Source organism: Haliotis rubra, unplaced genomic scaffold (genome assembly GCF_003918875.1).
Source record: "Haliotis rubra isolate DU_JTF1 unplaced genomic scaffold, ASM391887v1 Scf741, whole genome shotgun sequence".
In the NCBI taxonomy this organism is placed as follows: Eukaryota; Metazoa; Mollusca; class Gastropoda; order Lepetellida; family Haliotidae; genus Haliotis; species Haliotis rubra.
In genome coordinates this window covers 76,076-97,053 of record NW_025767459.1, presented here as the reverse complement: position 1 = coordinate 97,053, position 20,978 = coordinate 76,076, and the positions used below count along the sequence as shown (strand labels likewise).

The window sequence follows — 20,978 nt, the reverse complement described above, 5'->3', positions numbered from 1 at the left end:
GTAAACCCTTTTGACGTGTCCAAAATAAACTTTCCCCAGTCATCCGCTGCCCCTCCCTGATCAAACCTCCAGACTCTGTACTCCTTGTTGGCATTGAAAGCCATGTAACGGTCATCCCACTCGTTGGTTGTGAAGAGATGATATGACTTGTATCCCCAATCTTTCACCAGCAGTTTACTGGCTTCCACGAGGGGCATTTGGTGAACGATGGGGATACCCAACCCGTGGTTCGGCCCCGGCAAACGCCAATCCGTCTTCGGGTCTAGTTCGAATTCGTTGCAAATACGTTCGTAGGCCCGTCTATCGTACTTGTTGTTTAATGGGTTCAATGCGTCGTCCAGTGGGAGCGGGACGCTGATTTCTTTAAGGATACGCCTGACCTGGTAGTACACATGGAACTTGAACACAGACTGACTCAGCGATCCACGCCGAGTGTCGGTCAATGTCACACCACACCCCGTTGTAGCGCACCACACGGCGAAGTTGAGTTGATTCTGCCAGAACTGCATCGGGTTGTTGAACCAAGCATGAACTACCTTAGCGTTAGTCACCGAAAATTTATATAGGCTGAACACATCTAAAAGCTGGGCGTTGAAATACATCCCATCAGCGACCGCGATTTTCATGGGTGAGAAATCTATGTCCAGTTTAGGGTAAAACACTCCAGGGGAGTAAGACACTCCTTGGGAATACATTTTAAAACTATTATATAATGAGCATATATACTCTAACATGTACATAACACTTCCAGGAATAACGAGCGGTGAGGCCGTTCAGCTGACGCACGCGATCGATAATACGTCGGGTCAACTCGAAGTCGCACTCTGTGATATCACCTACCTACCGCAATGGACTAACATCAACGACAGCAACAATAAGCTGTTCGTCAGTGGAGCTCGCAGCCAGATAACTGACGGCTACTACAGCGTGTGCTTGCTAAGCGACGAGGTCTTCAAACCCCTGGGAGCCGAACTCAAGATGAACGACTCAAACGGCACAGTGGTGTTAATCAACAACGGAAGAAACTCCTTGAGGCTCGGTCGACCATTGGCGAGGACACTCGGTATGCAGCCTGACGAGATAAAACCAACAACTACCGTCACAGGCACGAAGTTACCCGACCTAGTACCGTACCGAGAGCTGTACATTCATCTTAACCAGGTGATCACAACGTACAACATTCAAGGGGGCCACCCTTCCACTATACTTAGAGCCGTACCGGTGAAAACGGAGAAATACAACGACGGCAGAACCGAGTCGTTTTCACCGCGGCAGTATAAGAGGTTAACCCAGGGCAACATACCTGAGTTGATAATATCGGTGTTAGATATAAATCATAATCCCGTCAATATAGGATACCTCAGCTTAACGCTTCACATAAAATGACCAGCGCACAAGGGCCGGGGTGAAAAATGCATCAATGTGGGGATCTCCGACCTCGCGGACACCCGCGGATTCGACGCTCCCGGAGTAGATGGTAAATTGTACGCCTTGCAACTGAAAAACAACATTTACAAACGCGTCGAAGTCCCCTCTGGTGGAGCCCTAGGTGATATAATAGATACCTCAACAGCGGTCGTCAACACTAAGTACACCGTAGTCAACACCGGTGATGATAAATGGATAATATACCTATCGTTCGGGGGCAAACTGTTCGACTTAACTGATGTTGAGAGCACTACCGTCGCCCGAAACAAACCATATACGCTCGTCTTCACCGATGAAGACAAGTGGGTGTTGTTACCCGATAAAGACGACTGGTTTCTCAATATTAGGCTCGGCTCCCCCTACGTGTTCACGGATAACAAAGACAACCACCTAAACAAAGTCGTGAACACCGGAACCCTGCTAGTGGCTTACGTCCCGACTCAGAGACGTAGCGTAGCCATCAGCCCAGTCGCCAGTATGGCAGCCCACATGCTATCGAGTAAACCGGGCATGCAAAACGTGACATTGCAGTTGGTGTCTGAATTCGAAGGCGTGGTCAGGATACTGGAGAGTCTACCGGCGAACTCAACACTGATCATCAAAGTCTACCTAGGGGAACCATCGCGGGGTGATGTCGAGATCGTGAAGGGAATCAAACTCGGGTGGGTGAAACGACACCAGTATCAAGTTTGCACAGTTTACGTGCGGGTGGGTGTCGACTCCAAAACCAGTCTGCAGGGCGTCACAGTGGTCGTGGAAGACACGATATCACTAACCAAGATATTCCTACCCGACAACATACACTTCATGGGAGTGAAGTGCACCCCTGACCTATTATCAGAAAACCAGTTGGAAATTATCTCGTAATAGTATTATAGCAATGACCAGTCATCGCCCCAACACTACACTTAACGACCTAGGGGACACGGAAGGATTCGATCAGCCTGGTGAGGAAGGTGGCTCATACATCCTACACTAGAAAGACAACGTGTATAGGCGGGCAGCAATGGTTGATCATCTACCCAAACCCACACTCAGGGACCTAGAGGGATTCGATCAGCCTGGTGTGGAAGACGCCTTGTACGTCCTACAATTAATAGGTGGTGTGTACGTGCTGAGGCTCCTGCCAGACGACTTTATGAGAAGTCTGCACAACCACTTTATGGAGTCCAAATGGTTGCTCAACATAACCCTCACCACACCTTACGTCTCTTTTCGTAATGGTAGGGATATCGCTGAAATTAAGAACAGCGGTATCTTACTCGGGGGGTTTCAATCCAACGGCCCTAAAAAAATTAGAATTTCCCAAATCCCAAATCACCCTGGTTACATGTTAGATGCACCCGGGAATGCACAGTTATCATTTAAGATATACTCTGACCTACCATTTCCTAGGTTTATGCCTCCAGGCTCCACATTAATCATAATACTCTTTTTAAAAAACATCCATGGGAGTTCCTCATGGGACCTTTTATCTGGGGTGCAAATAATCCAAAGTTTTATTGGCTATGAAGACCGCTATTGTAGTATCGTTATACGACGGGACTCGGGGCCTGGTGAAGGGTTGCTGCCCCCCCTTAATATTATCTGGCTATTACTCAGCAAGCCCCTGTGTATTTGATGTAAGGCACCAAACATTACCTATTGACCTTTCCACTATTTACCTACCTGGGAATGTAGGCCTTATAAACTTCAAGTACGTTGATCGGCTATTAACTGATACCCAATTAAAAGATATTTTATCAGATATATTATAGGCACACAGAATGGGGCTGTACCCAGTCATAGAGGAAGTAGCGAAGACCCTGGAAACCGTAGACGGGTTCCGCTTGAGACAGTTATGTGATGTGAAACGCCAACTAGAACAAGACCGCGACACGCGGAAAGCCCTATGTAAAAAAGTACCATAGAGCTTTCAATATCGTGGACGGGGCTGACACTGCCCTTATGGCAACCAGCATGGGGCTGGGAGCGGCAGGTGTTGGGTTGTTAGCTACCATCGTGGCTGCACCTATAGTACTAGGTATCGAAATAACAGCTGGGGTGGCAGGGGTGTTAGGGTTGGCGCTTAAGTTGGCATCACGCAGACTGCATCGTAAGGCATTGAAACACGACGAGATCAGGGTTCTGGCTGAAGCAAAGCTGAACACAGTAAGTGAGCGTATTTCCACTGCACTCACTGACAGTAAGATCTCAGAGGAGGAGTTTAGTTCAATCCTCTCTGAACTCACAAAATATAATAAAATGAAACAAGAGATTCGATCCAAGTCTCGTAAGTCTGCTGCTATCAGTGAGGATGAGAAAAAAGTACATTGAACAAGGGGTGAAAAAAGCCCAGCAAGCCTTTATCACAAACACCAAAGAGATCATAGGCGATTCACATTAAACTGTTTCATCGAGGTAAACATGGCATAGTGTCATAGCGGCACGTTAGACGCAGCCCAGTATTGGATGATGCAATATCCGTTACTTCACCCATGTCCCCGGTAGCTCAGTAGCGCGGACTAGCGTCCCAAACTTTTTCATAGTAGGGGTAATGGTAGCAAGAGCTAAGGGTCCGACCAAAGCCTTATTTGTGAAATAAAGCTTTGCAGAGGCTTTGGTTGGAGCTGGTCCAGAACCCCCATTGTATATACTACTTACAGAAAAAGCTCATAGTGAAATATACAATATATATAATGAAAAGGAGCCCTGAGACTTTCTTCATTTTCAGCCCGAAGCTGTGGAAATCTAGACTTGTCACATTTTCTAGACTTACGTGGGATTTCTTGGCTATATTTGCTTCAGGGTCTGTATGACAGACTACAGTCAAGCTAACATGAAAATGTCGTTTTATACCTTTGGATAGCAAGGTACACTTCTTCTACAAGGAGAGATCCTAGATTAGCCGATAAAGGTATAACTAACTCCATTAGCGCACAATGTCAAGCATGCGCAATGCGATCAAGCTGCCAGTACACGTGATTATTGAACTGAGGACACGTGATATATATCAGCAGGGCAGGATCTAACACAATCAGCCAGCTGACGGGCGATAGTCCACTTGAACCGCAAGTTATGTCCATTGTTCCTGGAAGTGTTTTATTAGCATAAATGAATAACTGCCCTAGGGCAATTATTTCTATTTAAAAACAATAAATTTGTACTCATTTTGATAATCTTCATCAGGCCTAATACACTACACGCCTATTAACTAAGTATGTCCTCGTGGTGTAAGTCGTGTAATCACCCCCACTAAGGTAGTTATGGAGATTAACCTACACACAATGCCACCAGAACACGATTCCATATGCTATGATGCGTAACTCATGGTCATCACGTAATATACCAATACATATTTAAAATTCATGTTTAGACATTGAGCGATGTCGGGTATTTCCGAACAACTAACACCATACCACGCCTAATTCCTGTTGTGTTTTATTATATATATATGAAGCAAAAGGTAATGCTAACAAAGAACCGCTCAGTGGGAATCATATTCACGCACAAAGGCAAGGAAATCCTGTCCACCAATCCTGTTGCTGATAAATAACATCAAATTTTTTATCACTTTCAGATGCGTCGAACACCCTTGACGGCTCCGTTCACAACTTCTTCAGACCTATCGCTGTGTGGAGCTTCTTCAGTGATATACAAAACACAAATATTTCGCAAGCGGGTGGTCAGGATTTTTTATCACTTTCAGATGCGTCGAACACCCTTGACGGCTCCGTTCACAACTTCTTCAGACCTATCGCTGTGTGGAGCTTCTTCAGTGATATACAAAACACAAATATTTCGCAAGCGGGTGGTCAGGCTCGTTGACTTGGTAGACTCATATCATCGGATCCTAATTGTGTAGATCGGTGCTCATGCTATTGATCACGGGATTGTCTGGTCCAGACCCGATTATTTACAGACCGTCACCATATAACTGGAATATTGCTGAGAGCGGCGTAAAACCAAACTCACTCACTCACTCACCCATATGTGACTGATTGCTTACCTGACACTACAATCAGTTGATGTTGATTTGGCATCACTTGACCTCGTTGTCCTGGCGTGGACTTACAGCAACAGACACAACATTTGATGAGTCCGACGATCAGACCGATGAGGCAGAGGACACCAATTGCGATGCCGATAATGGCTCCTGTGGTCAACGAGTAGGTGTAGTGGTTGGTGCTGCTGAAATTGTGATATGATTCCAGTGTGGTAAATAGAGAATCTCACCCAAGTGTCTTCAGATATCAAATATATCAACACGAGTTGATTAAAGTTACAAATATTCGAGGCTTACCTAGGCTATTTTTACTTTAATCAACGAATGTTGTGATGTCATCACCTTTGTGACGTCATAGCATTGTCAGTTGTGTTCTGGGGAGGTGGGGTAGCCTAATGGTTAAAGCGTTGGCTCGTCACGCCGAAGACCAGGGTTCGATTCCCCACATGGGCACAATGTGTGAAGCCCATTTCTGGTGTCCCCCGCCGTGATGTTGCTGGAATATTGCTAAAAGCGGCGTAAAACCAAACTCAGTCAGTCGGTCAGTCAGTTGTGTTCTTAGTGATGTCAAAGCATTGAGAGGTCATTTTACTGATGATCTAACAGCATTATGACAATTCAATTGTTGCGATATCTACAATATCTAAACTTGATCAAACACAAGCGATATCTACTGTGGGAGCCAGTTTTGGATGATAAAGGAACTATCAACCAACTACGTCTAGGATCGACCTTAACATAAACACAACCACATGGTTGATTATTGAGGGGCGGATGGGTAACCTAATGGTTAAAGCGTTCGCTCGTTATGCTGAAGTCCCGGGTTCTATTCCCAACATGGGTACAATGTGTGAAGGCCATTTACGATAAAAACTAAACTCAGTCACTGTTTCTTGTACTACAGCTCAATAATATTGAGTGTGTTAAATCCTCTGGAAGTGCTTATTTACAATTAACTTGCATTTGATGCTACATGCTTGTATCTATGATAATCATAATATATATTGTGTATGTATGGTAAGTTGGTAACGCCTGATACTTTTGCTGTGTGTCACAATCTCCAATACTGGAATCAAATAGTAAATCGCTTTGATTTAGCGTTGGTTTCTGCACGTGTTACAAGTTTACCCCTTTCCCTGTTCTACCTATTTACTGAATTAACACAGACAAACCATTTGATCAACTGACCCAGGATTTCGATGGTATACCTCAATGGCATCAGGGTTAGCCTAATGGTTAAAGCGTTCGCTCGTCACGCCAACGACCCGGGTTAGATTCTCACATGGGTACAATGTGCGAAGCCAATTTGCGGTGTCCCCCGCCGTGATGTTGCTTGAATATTGCTAAAAGCGGTATAAAACTAAACTCACTTATTTTACGACAGCAAGTTCTTTATACATGAGGCTGACTGTCATCACAAAAAACTTAACAGCAACACGTATTGGTAGAGTGGACTTCAGTCAAGTCAATCTTAATGTTCAATAAATAATACTTAAACGAGTTTCGAATCTACACAGAAAACCGCTTGACGAGAGCATGGCAACAGCTCAGCGTCTAAGCGATGGTAACAATGCAGTTCGTGATCAAGTTGATCTACGCATTTCATGTTCGTCGCCTGCATCAAATAATACAAGCACATCTGTCGAAGAATTGCCAGATCTCGTGATCTCAGTTATGACATTTTTATGTTTATGCCACACAACCCTATCTTGGGTGCGCACGCACGCACGCACACACGCGCGCACACATGCATACATGCATACATACATACGCACGCACGCATGCATGCAAACATGCATACATACATACACACATATACTTTTCCAAAAATGAAACGCATATAGGAATTTCAACTGTATTTTTATGTTCATTTTGAAACATCTTGTAGGCTTTATGCGTCAATGAAATATAGCGAAATTGCACACTGGGAATGCAATACTTATCCGTCTTTGGCACCAACTCGAGGAAAGTCAGTTTGAGTGTCACATGGAGACGTGTGGTGGTGCTGAAGTCAATACCTCGTGTGACCACCGTGGCCATCCAGAACTGCACGGCATCGCCTCGGCATCGAACGAATAAGTCTCAGAATCTCGTGTTGCCTAATCGCAGCCCCTACTCTGCCTATAGTGCCTGTGCGAGTTGCTGAAGTGTCTGGAGCTGAGGGTTACGGCGTCGCACCCGTCTGTCCAGGGCATTCCACAGTTGTTCGATCGGGTTTACGTCCGGTGATCTTGAGGGCCAGGGGAGCACATTGATGTTGTGGTTCTGGAGGAAGTCTCTAGTGTGACGTGCTGTGTGGGGCCTGGCATTGTCCTGTTGAAACAAATCCCTCTGGCGATCAATGATTGGAAGGAGGTGTGGGCGTAGGATTTCGTCACAGTACCGTTGAGATGTCAGGTTGCCATGGAACATCACAAAATCACTTCTCCTACGGCAGGTGATCGCGTCCCAACATCATAACACTGCCCCCCGCCGATTCTGTCCACCTGGGGAACGCAAGCGTCGGCGAAACGTTCACGTCGACGTCTGTACACCCGAATTCTTCCATCGCGTCGTTCCAACAGAAATCGTGATTCATCACTGAACCAGATTCTACGCCAATTCGGTGGGTTCCAGGCCTTAACATTGGTGCACCATTGAACTCGATGTCGACAATGTTGTTGTCGAAGCACAGGGCCAAAATAAGGTCTTCTGGCACGTAAACCAGCCTCTCTCAACCTGTTCCTGACGGTCGGTGCAGAAAACCTCCTCAATCCGGGTATTTGTCGAGCGGTACTGGACACCGTAGCTGTTCGATGACGCAGGTGATGTACCCGGACGTAGCAATCCTGCGCCGCAGTAGTCGCTCGAGGTCGCCCACTACGAGGGGCATCTGTTACCGAATTCTGCCGGCGATATCTCTCCCAGAGCCTTGAAATGGTGCTTTGGTGAACATTCATGCGTCGGGCAACTGCACGTTGAGACTGGCCAGCTTCAAGCAAACCAATGGCGATATGACGGTTGGCTTCACTTAGACGTGGCATTTTGCGTTCGTCAACAATATTCCAAATACAGTGAATAATCGACAGACAGCAATCAACCTTTTATACCCATCATTGAGACTATCTGATCCCCAACTTTCATGTGCATTGCATGTGAATTGCGTATTATGTGACACTACACGCCGAAATTGAAAATCATGCTGTTAAATACGGGTATTTTACGGATGGTGCGTTTTGTTGTGATGTTTCAAAACATAAACACCATACGACTGATAAACAGAGCAAAACCTTTTGTAAAATGAATCACGTTTTAATTCACTGCTACATGAAATTGTTATTTTCATGATGCGTTTCTTTTTGGGGGGTTATATACATACATATAAGCGCACGCACGCATAATACATACACACACACACAGACAGACAGACATACACACACACACACACACACACACACACACACACACAAAGTTTAAAGTGTATCAAAGCTACACACAAAACCGTTTGCCGAGCGCTTGGCAACAGCTCAGTAACATTGATGGTAACATTGCCCTTGTGCGTGTTGTTCTACGCATATTATGTTCGTCGCCTGCATCGACTAATAAATCCCACGTTGGATAATAAAATATTTGTGTAGAGGGTGTGTGTAAAACGCACAGTGTAATTGAAATCCACAAGGAAGTATTCGCTTCGACCTCGAACTGTCAACGTTGATCTAAGGCTATACTGAATGATAAGTCCATGAATGATTCATAGTTTTATCCTTTCAACATGGAATTCTAGATAACAGGATAACACAACAGCCTTCACGGGAACGTGTATCTTGTTATTTGTATAATCAAGAAATTATGGTTAAAACTAATGGCGATTGATTTAAAGGTTTCTGCAAGTCTAGCTATACATGGTCTGTGTGAGCCCATACTTTATTTAGCTCAGGGCTGAGGTATTGTAGACTGACTTCGACCTACAGCATCTCTGCGACACTTAATTAAGTACAGGATCTATTATAATATTATTCAGGTATTGTAGGCGTACTTCGACCTTAACATTACTTAATGCTGTCTGCAATTGGCCATACTAAATTAAGTACAGAACAGAGTATTATATACATCAAGTATTGTACACTCACCTCGACCTACAACATCACTTAATGGTGTCTGTAACTGACCATACTAAATTAAGTACAGCACAGAGTGTTATATGCATCAAGTATTGTACACTCACCTCAACCTCCAACATCACTTAATGGTGTCTGTAACTGACCATACTAAATTAAGTACAGAATAGAGTGTTATATGCATCAGATATTGTAGACTCATCTCGACCTACAACATCACTTAATGGTGTCTGTAGTTGGTCAAACTAAATTAAGTACAGGATCGAGTGTTATATGCATCAGGTATTGTAGACTTATCTCGACCTACAACATCACTTAATGGTGTCTGTAGTTGGTCAAACTAAATTAAGTACAGGATCGACTGTTATATGCATCAAGTATTGCAGACTTATCTCGACCTACAACATCACTTAATGGTGTCTGTACTTGGTCAAACTAAATTAAGTACAGGATTGAGTGTTATATGCATCAGATATTGTAGACTTATCTCGACCTACAACATCACTTAATGGTGTCTGTAGTTGGTCAAACTAAATTAAGTACAGGAATGAATGTTATATACTCCAAGTATTGTAGACTCATCTAGACCTACAACACCAAATATTGTAATTATAAAGTGTTGCCAATTACAGACAGCAAAAGGTGATGCTGTAGAGGTAGGTGAGTCTACAATACCTGATGTACATAACACTCTGCTCTGTACTTAATAGAGTATCGCCAATTACATACTTAGTATATATGTATAACAGAGTATAGCACCAGAAAGCTCACCTGGACGAGCCGCAGCAGTACTTTAAATACGTAATTCCACAACAAGAGTAAGTGCAGGTCTTTAGCTGGGAAGTCCCATCAAGCTGTTTCACGTAGCATACTTCAAGGGCGCAAGCTGCAAACGATCGAGAAAATAAACACATCAACTTATACAGGCATGTACATTGTATGACGCGTGGAGTCAGGACAGAGGATATGGCCCAGAAGCCGTTGCGCGGCCGTTTAAAATTGATTTGCTCCTGCATGATATTGCAGCTATAGACTTTCCTTTATGAAACGTAAAACTAATCAATTACACATGAATTATTAAAACCCGGTGCTTTGTCGAGTCAGTACGACATCGTCACTGATTGCGCTATGAAAACCTCAGTTAGTGCAGTTGTTACCGTAGTATGTCCCCCAGTCCCTGAACCACATTATTTTCTATACTGCCTAACCCCCCCCCTGCAATGCCAAAGTCCTAAATGAAGCAAGTCTAAATTTCCTCAGGTTCTGAGTTTCCCCTCTCACTGGGGCTCCTTTTTAATTTTAATGGGTTTATTTGATACTGTCAAAATTATATGTATTCAAACACTAACCGTTATTCTTGTGTTACAGATAAAATGGATGAACTATCTCCCTACCATGGTAATATCCCCAGACCTACCCAGTAAGAGCAAACAACAGGTACAGTAAGTTATTCAAACGGAAATAGATAACTGTGATATTGGCCTCGAAACACCTCCTCAGTCCATTAGCTACTACTGTGGGTTATTCGACATTTCTACCTTAACTAACAATATTGATCCCATTTACATGGATCGGCATAACAACGCAACACACCTACACTACCTATGAACTGTGAAACGTTCTATAAAACAACCTAAGGTAAATAATTTAACCCCTAAGGTTACAAGTAAGTGACACCAGTGTCACAAAGCAACAATATAGGTAGCAAACCACAGCGTTGCTCTATATGGGTGGGTTGACATTTGAACATCAGTAGAGGGTACCACAGGTTAACATTTGAACATCAGTAGAGGGTACTGCTCCTTTAGACAAAACAAGCTGGTTGTCATCAAGTATATACTTACAAATTGTCACCAAGGTAAGGACAACACATCCGATCTGTACACCGTACATTGTAGCAAGTTGGAGGATCGTTGTTTTGATGACAAGAAGACAGCTGATTGGTTGAGGAAGAACATCGACTACCTACGGGTCGGCCTGTACTATACCATGGCAACTAGGCAACGGTGTTCGGTGGGGCGGCACCACCTTGCACAACAGGTGGAATAATAGTGCATGTTAAGGCGGATGCATTAAAGTGAGTGAGTGAGTTTGATTTTACGCCGCTTTTCGAAATACTCCAGCAATATCACGGCGGGGGACACCACAAATGTCCTTCACACATTGTGCCCATGTGGGGAATCGAACCTGGTCTTCGGCATGACGAGCGAACGCTTTAACCACTTTAGGTTGTATACTTCCTTAGCATAAGAAGGGCAGTACTAGTTTACCTTCTAATTATCGACCAATCACTTTATTGGAAGTCTCAGGGACGATCTTTGCTAAAGTTATTAGTAATAGGTTGTCGGTATGGGCGGAACGGGAACAGTTCTTTACTCCTGAACAGGCAGGTTTTAAGCCTGGATTTCAAACAATAGACAACATATGTATTCTTTATACAGTTATTAACAAATACCTCTCATTGTATAAGGGTCGACTATATTGTGCCTCTATAAACTTAAAAGCAGCTTTTGATTCTGTGGACAGAACAAGTCTGTTATATAAACTCTGGTTTGGTAATGTTAAAGCAAGAATGTATTATTTACTAGAAAATATGTATGTAAATGTAAAATCTTGTGTTTCACTGGAAGAGGTCTATACTACTTTCTTTGTCTGTGCTTTTGGCGTGCGTCAAGGTTGTCAGTTTATCTCCCTTCTTGTTTTCATTCTTTATTAATGATTTGGGGAATTTTTTAGCCATAGATGGGCAAAGATGCATCACCTTAGACGTCATAGAGTTGTTTATCTTGCTTTTCGCTGATGATATTGTTTTGTTTGACACTACTACACCTGGCTTGCAAAAGAGAATATACAAACATAATTTATGTTGTCAAATATGGAGGTTGAAAGTTAATATTAATAAAAGTAAAATCATTGTATTTAGGAAAGCAGGCAGATTAAGGAAACATGAGAAATTCTTTCTAAATGGAGATAACATAGAGATTGTTTCATCTTATAAATATACTCTCCCAAAAAGGAAACGCATATAGGAATTTTAACTGCATTTTTATGTTTTTATTTTGAAACATCTTGTACGCCTTATGAGTCAATGAAATATAGCGAAATCGCTGGGAATGCAGACTTATCCGTCTTTGGCACCAACTCGAGGAAAGTCAGTTTGAGTGTCACATGGAGACGTGTGGTGCCGCTGAAGTCAATACTTCGTGTGACCACCGTGGCCATCCAGAACTGCACGGCATCGCCTCGGCATCGAACGAGTAAGTCTCAGAATCTCGTGTTGCCCAATCGCAGCCCCTACTCTGCCTGTAGTGCCTGTGCGAGTTGCTGAAGTGTCTGGAGCTGAGGGTTACGGCGTCGCACCCATCTGTCCAGGGCATCTCACAGATGTTCGATCGGGTTTACGTCCGGTGATCTTGAGGGCCAGGGGAGCACATTGATGTTGTGGTTCTGGAGGAAGTCTCTAGTGTGACGTGCTGTGTGGGGCCTGGCATTGTCCTGTTGAAACAAATCCCCCTGGCGATCAATGATTGGAAGGAGGTGTGGGCGTAGGATTTCGTCACAGTATCGTTGAGTTGTCAGGCTGCCCTGGATCATCACAAAATCACTTCTCCTACGGTGAATCGCGTCCCCACATCATAACACTGCCCCCCGCCGATTCTGTCCACCTGGGGAACGCAAGCGTCGGCGAAACGTTCACGTCGACGTCTGTACACCCGAATTCTTCCATCGCGTCGTTCCAATAGAAATCGTGATTCATCACTGAACCAGATTCTACGCCAATTCGGTAGGTTCCAGGTCTTATCTTTGGTGCACCATTGAACTCGATGTCGACAATGTTGTTGTCGAAGCACAGGGCCAAAATAAGATCTTCTGGCACGTAAACCAGCCTGTCTCAACCTGTTCCTGACGGTCTTGGGCTTCGTCAACGTATTGTAGCACGAATTTACATGTATAATGGGCCGGTGGCCCCGTTATCGGAATAAACACTCTCTCTCTCTAGGCTTCCCCACCGCAATGTGTTAAGTGCCCATTTCTTGTGTCCTTGTGAGATTACTGGAATATTGCTTAAAGCGGCGTAAAACTAAACTCACTCACTCCAGCTGTTTCAACGTGAAATAAATAATAAATTTTGCGAAAGTCAAATGAAAGACTTTGATGTATGGCTTAACCGAAGTATGTATATTAATAATTATTTAATCACTTATACATAAAACAAATTAAAAACACTTTATTTATATATTTTAAACAGGATAAATCATTGATTGTAATGTTGGTGTATGACTAACTTTTTTGTAATATCAATTTGGCAAGTCACTGGCTTCCTTGTAGGAATTTTCACTAATCCCAAGATGTGTGAGCAGCGCCCTCCATTACTGTGGAGAAAGAAATACACAAATAAAGCAGATACCACTTTCATATGTGAATGTACATGCAAGTATAATATGAAAAAAGAGTAATTGACTGAATGTGATTTGCTTAATTTAAAAAGTAAAAAAATATTAAAAAGATATACCCCTGTTAAGTAGCCCAGAGTGGTACATTCATTAGAGTTAGACACAGCAATGACTGTCTACGTGAATTATGCCGTTTTAATTACTATAGTTGATAATTCTATCAAACTGTAATCAAATGTAACCAATATTTTGGAGTATTGTATGAAAATATGGCTGTATATCTGCAGTGGACAGCTGAAGATAAGATGATGCTGTTTATTTGACTTTTCTTGGTTATGACTTGAACTTAGTGTACTAAATTACGCTTGTCCCAGATTTAGACATCGTTGGATCTTTGGACAAAATACTACAGATTTCCGGGTTTGTGTTGGTTTTTAATTTTGTTTGTTTTTTTTCTCTGTGCGTTTGATTTGACGGGACAGAGGTGTTACCCGGGTGTCACAACCAGCCTGTGCATTGTAACTTTGTGTGTATTCTATGATCGATTTTTTTTAACAAAGTGACCGAGAAGTGGAGAGGCTGACCCGGGGAAACAGACGTGATGTCATGGGCTTAACAAGAGGGAGGGAATTCTTGGGATCGTAGAGCTATTTCCAACTGCAGTTTGTAGGCCTCTTCGTGCTTCGACAACGATATCTAACATTCCGCGTACACGAAAACGACCCGGTCATGGCTGAAAACTGTTATGTCGTGCACACACCCTTCGAGAAAAAAAGTCAACTATCTTATGCAAGGTCATCACTGCGCCGGAGTGTGTTGCAAAGCTTGGGTTACATAGCAACAGTAACAAATGTATAGTAGGCGTGGCTTCGTAGCGTCGGTGGGAACTGTGCATAACACGAGTTGTCACGGATGTAAAAAAATGGGTGGAGAATTGACACTTTGGGCAGTTCCAATCGTACTTCTCGTTGTTTGCTGTTTGCTGTAAGTATCATATATCATTACATCTCAAGGGGTGCATAGTGTAACATAGTCTATGTTCTCGGTAGCCGAGAGCGGCGATGCGGCCCTATACAGTCAAGGCATGATCCTGCATCGCGTCCGTGAACACCACCTTCTTAAATCCTATTCAGATTCTAGTGGCCTCTTATACCCCTCGATCTTTTTAGCTATTTAAAAATATTCCCCACGACTGCAAAGCTGATATCGATGTACTTCCAGATGATTTCCCCGAATATAAATGTAACTATCATGTTTGTATGAGCATAGAATTAGATAATACTAGTCCACCTACCCGTTCGATCAATTCTTGTTTCAACGGTAGCGAGCTGACATGTTCGCATGCGCCAATTTTCTATAGTCCGTTTCTGAGGCATTCGTCACCACTCGCCTCTTTCCGTAACCGCTATTCGGCTTGTCCCGGAATAACACGAGTTGGTCACGAACGATCTCGCGTTATTCCGCACTGGTTACGGAAAGGGGCGAGTGGTGGCGAATGGAATGGAGAGACTTGTCGTCTTCCGATTGGTTATTTTTCACCTGTCAATTATGAGCTGTTACTAATTATAGCATGGGATTTTCCCAATGAATAAAATCTATCATGGTTTCGTTTATGCCATACTGCTATTATTTCTTTTATGTCGAGCTAACGGCTTTGATTCAAATCAGTTAGAACAGAAAACAGCTGTATCAGCACAATGGCAGATATACCATGGACACTGATCTACATTACTGCGGCAGTTGTAGTGTCGCTAATCTTCATCATCGGTTGTGTGTGATGTGCGCGGCGTGGTAAGTACTTTTGAAATTACCAATATTACTTCTCAAACTAAAAACAAATAAAACAAGTGAAATACACAATGCCATTTTTGATAAGTGGTCAAATGTAACGTATGTTATATTTGGGATTACACACAAAGTCAGACGCCTAGACTAAGAAAGTGTAGTCCCAAATATAACATACGTTACATTTGACCACTTATCAAAAATGGCATTGTGTATTTCATAGCTTTCGGCCGTGGGAGCCGTGCCAATTAACATTTATCAGAGACAAAGTCCGCAGTCTAGACTACCAGTTGCCCGACTTCCATTTTTGTGGAAGCCGCGGTGGTTTAGCGGTCTATAGCTAGGCGTCTGACTTTGTGTGCTGGCGATTGGGTGCCTGACTCTGAGGGTGTGGGTTCGAATCCCGGATGGTACTCAACCCAAAAGTACTCGAATCTGTACTTTACTAAGAAAGTGTAATCCCAAATATAACATACGTTATAAATAAAACCAGGTTCGGTCAGAGACGGCTTTGCTTGAGCCTGACCACCCGATCCATTTAACTTCCCATAATTATACATGTGACGTCAACGTGGATAAGAGATGAAATGCTTTCTTTTCGGGTCTAAACCCCTAAAAAACTACATATTTATTTATAAATCTCAGTTAACATGAGAATATTACACACTGGTGCCACCTGGCAGTTGGTTATTTGGCATCGCCATTACAGCAGATCCTTAGAACAGCGTCAATATCCCCGTTAGGATGCACGGTTTAACGCTATTTTGAAAATAGGAATTGATTGTAAATAATCTAGTGCACGAAAAGGAATTGTACACCGCAAAATGTTACATAAACATTCACAAAGATATAAACATTACATAGTGATGAAACCATACTGAGCCATGTCACCCACGTATAGACCCATCCTTTCCCTTATTGGACAAAAGCGAAACAAGTTAACAAATCGCCTGAACGTCGCAAAAAAATCCAGCGATCTCCAAATTAGACTTGTGGTTATCTATGGCAACCTGAATGCTCGAAGATACAGGGATGAAGTTTTGCCATTTATCCAGCAACAAGCACGTGGCATTGTCTACCAACACGATAACGCAAGGTCTCATACAGCATGACTGACAAGTGACTTTCTGCATAACGCTAACATCATTGTTTTGCCGTGGCCAGCATGTCCTCCCGACGTGAATCCAGTGTTCGAAATAGTTTCCAAATTTGGATAGCTAGTCGGGCTAGCTATGCCTGAAAGTTACTATCCCACAAAATAATTCACTAGCCCGAAATTTGAATGTAGAAACTTAGCAAACGATTTCAAAAATAGATGAGAATAAGATATTGGCGGCAGGACACAGGTTTCATGATTAAGCTGCTAAACCGATAAACATTATCAGGCCATATTCTTGTATGTCTTAAAAGTGTATTATAACTTAGCAAGTCGGAGAGATTGATATATATACAAAATGACCACATGAAACTTCACTAGTCAGTCGGGCCCGACTGGAGTTTTACTAGCCAAGGGCCAGTGGCTATTTCGCACCCTGCATGAATCCGATAGAAAACTTATGGGACTACCTGGTTTCAAAAATCAGAAGATTACCAGCCCCACCTGTCACCGCTCAGCAACTGAAACAATGTCTCGTACTTAAGGGTATGGCAACGGATCACGCCTATGACGTCATTCGTCGCCCTACGTCATCAATATGTCGACGTGTTTTGGCGTGTATTGAAGCCAGTGGTGGTCACACTCACTATTGATTCAACATTTGATGACATTTTGCAGAAAAACCGCCTTGTTGATTTGTTAACTAACAGTGTCTGTCAAACGGTACTTTCGACTTTGAATGAAATGAAATTGTGTATATTTGCTGTAGAATTGAAAACTCTATTGAAATTAAGCAGATGTTTTTGTACATATGCTTTCGGGGTTTTTTCACGTTTGATGAAACACTGTATACTTTCTTTTAAGCACTAGTTTAGTACTGTCCAAACAAATACCGGACAGCCCCCCCCCCCCTCTTAGAGACAGGCACACACCTCCCCCCAGGACTATAGAGTTGTCGGCCCTATCAGGGTAGGTTTTGTTCCTGTCAAGAACCTAGCTGTACCTTGCACGAAAGCCTCCGCGAAGATTGGTTTGTTTTGGCCGCACACAGTAATATTCCAGTTATATGGCGGCGGTCTGTAAATAATATGGACCAGACAATCCAGTGATCATGAGGAATTGGGATACGGTGACATGTGTCAACCAAGTCAGTGAGCCTGACAACCCGATCCCGTTAGTCGCCACTTACGACAAATTCAGGGACTTTGTGAGTACAATTCAGGATTGGGAGGTGGGGTAACCTCGTGGTTAAAGCTCTCGCTCGTCACGCCGAAGGAACGGGTTCGATTCCCCACATGGGTACAATGTGTGAAGCCCATTTCTGGTGTCAACAGCCGCGATATTGCTGGAATATTGCCGGGCTAAAACAAGTTATTTCTTGAATGGAAAAATGTCACGAGTATGAAGAAACAATTGCAATCTTCCCTGAAATCATTTTCTCATCGGGGCAAGCAAAAGTTCAACTGAGGATGCAACGCGTCAATGAAGTGATCAGTACTGGCCTATCTGACTCGTGTTTGAATACACTTACCTTCTTGGATAGTATCGACGCCTCATTGCACCGCTCACCAGCCAAAGGGAGATAACTCTTTGGTGTCACAATTGTTAAGCTTCAAATTATTGAGTGAGTGAGTTTATTTTCATGCCGCTTTTAGCAATATCACGGCGGGGGACACCAAAAATGGGCTTCACACATTGTACCCATGTGTGGAATCGAACCTGGGTCTTCAGCGTGACGAGCTATAGCTTGAACCACTTGGCTACCCACCGACGCTTCCAATGATTGAATGTGTACGATATTCTACATATAGTAGCGTGGTTAATACGTTATATGAGGTTGTCCACTACTGACGTAATTTTAATTTCATAATGGTTCTATATTTCTCATCCACAGAAAACGGAACATCGAAACACGAAGTGTCAAGACAAATAGAGGAAAAACAAAGTACCAAAAAGGTAAAAGTAATGACACAGTTAAATGTGTTCCATCATAGCCGTGACGGGCGTGCTGTTCTGAAGCCGGTCGTCTGAGAAAAAACGGCTACAAGTTAGTGATGACGTTACATGTTACAAATCTTCCTTTTTATCCAAAAACGGGATCCGAGGCTCTGCAATTCGTTTTGCATTGGGTGCCCTTCGGCCGTGCAATAATCTAATCTAATGATAATTGGTTCGAATTCTTCATTTGCACCGACTTTGACCCCTGGTCCTTCAGAATGTCTGGGTTGCTGTCGTGTAATGCGCGACAATTGGCTTGCAGAGTTGCGTCCATTGATCACACCAGGAACCTTAGAATTGTGGCTTTGAATGCCAGTTCACCGCGGGTTTCACCGAAGTGGTAAAGGTCTGAGACCGGCGCCACGAGGCTACCTTCTACAATAAACTGACATGGTGGTATAACTGTAAAGTGTTAAAGGCGGCGTTAAACCCATCGCACTCACTAACTTTGTTCGTCAGCACCATACCCACGCACTATAATAGTTACCATTTGCATCCACCGAAATGTAGCTCGCATGCTCACTCACTCACTCACCCATCCACTCACTCGCTCGCTCGGTCACTCACTGACTCATTCTCTCACCGATCCACTCACTCGCTCGCTCGCTCGCTCGCTCACTCACTCACTCACTCACTCTACAGTGAAATATCAACTGGCCTGAGTGAGTTCTGATGATTGTTCAATATCTGCTGAGTGATATGATGATGCTTTACAAAGATAGGCAACGGGGCGGAGGGATAGCCAAGTGGTTAAAGGGTTCGCTAGTCATGCCGAATACCCGGGTTCGATTCCCAACATTGGTACAATGTGTGAAGCCAATGTATTGTGTCCTGTGTCAGCAACAACGTACAGACGTTAAAACCCACTCACTCACACACAGACAATCGCAGTATCGAGCTAGGAGATCAGTATTCAAGGATACCGACACACAGTATGTGGCTAAAGCGTTTGCTTTGAATTTACTGAAAAGATTTATGTTAAACCAAGTGCAGCTTGACCTTGGTTGATTTCTTTTATGGTTTTACCCACTTAAAACAATGACTCAGCAATGCAACGGTGGGGGCCACTAGAAATTAACGTGCCATATTGGGATTCGAACTCTGGTCTCTGACATAACACAGTACCGCTTTATATACACACACACCTACCCTGCATCTCAGGAAAAGGTGATGCGTCTGCCTTGATTGATAAACCCCATTAGAAATACAACTGTAATCAACTGTGTACGTGAAACGGGCTTCACTGTAACCATGGAAGGATTCAAACCAATGACTATGTGATAATATGTAAGTTAGTTTACGGTTTGTTCGTTTGCTTATTGTGTTTTTTTTCTATTTCAGACCCAAAGTGGATCCAAAAAATGCGGGTCGCATCATTGTCGATCATGATTATTATGATAAAGTTTAAGAAGGATTTTATGATTTTTACGCGAATGTGTTCGATAATCCAAGCTTCAGACCATTACCTAATAATACCAGTATAACCATACCAACATGTGTTTGATAAGGATTGGAAAGCCACATTAACTCGGTGCTAACCTAGTGGCTGCAAGAGTTGAATGAACCCCAGGGAGTTGAGATTGATAATACGATGTGCCGTTGAGACTGACATCCAATGATCGAGGGGGGAAATACCAGCGTCTTGAGCATGTACAAGTTGCGTGCCTATGTGCGCTATATCAATATCCCATAATAATATAATAATAATAATAATTTTCTGTCTCTTTTGAGAGCAATGTGATTGACAAGATTCAGGAAAAGAATGATAAATATGCGGACCTCGCCGGCCTTTGAAATGTCTCGCTTGCATCCCAAGTACACTGTCATCAGGCTCCCCATTGTTCTCGGTGCCCTTGGTTTGGTACCTCCTGATCTCTTGGCGCAGATCAGGAGAGTGTCCGGGTTATCCAATGGGACCACAGCCCTTCTGACACTCTTGGTAATGCAGAAGGCTGCAGTGTTGGGGGGAGACTTCATATTCTCCGGAAAGTTCTTGGTGGGTTCGACTAGGCAGTGTTTCGTGGGAGAAGTCCCATTCGCTGTCTGGGCTGCGTGTAGAGGGGGCGAGGGCCCTGAGCTGACGATGAGCCTTACCAGCCTGACTGTGCCAGGATCACCCGAACCCTCTCTGCTGCATTTTCATCTTTAATCTGTAAAACATAATGATAATAATAAATTTAATAAATGCACCACTA

General features: G+C 43.4%; 1 protein-coding gene and 1 long non-coding RNA gene across 4 annotated transcripts in view; one reads left to right on the top strand and one right to left on the bottom strand.

Moving 5' to 3' along the window:
- The window catches only part of LOC124259912 (protein shisa-4-like), a 69,472-nt gene that overhangs the window by 11,534 nt on the left and 36,960 nt on the right, over window positions 1–20,978 (bottom strand). The window contains exons 1-5 of one of the 3 annotated variants that reach the window (XM_046694140.1): window positions 15,199–15,268; window positions 13,797–13,883; window positions 11,355–11,538; window positions 10,282–10,396; window positions 5,417–5,604 (exon numbers count right to left, since the gene is read on the bottom strand). In XM_046694140.1, the coding sequence (XP_046550096.1) occupies window positions 5,417–5,604; window positions 10,282–10,396; window positions 11,355–11,403 (352 nt within the window). In that variant the 5' untranslated portion in view covers window positions 11,404–11,538; window positions 13,797–13,883; window positions 15,199–15,268. Of the gene's footprint in view, window positions 1–5,416; window positions 5,605–10,281; window positions 10,397–11,354; window positions 11,539–13,796; window positions 13,884–15,198; window positions 15,269–20,978 lie in introns of those variants that run through there. The other 2 variants (XM_046694143.1, XM_046694141.1) reach the window with 2 other exon arrangements.
- On the top strand, window positions 15,296–20,525 carry LOC124259919. Its single transcript, XR_006893960.1, has 3 exons — window positions 15,296–15,695; window positions 18,680–18,741; window positions 20,125–20,525. It is a non-coding gene; the product is annotated as an uncharacterized LOC124259919 (long non-coding RNA).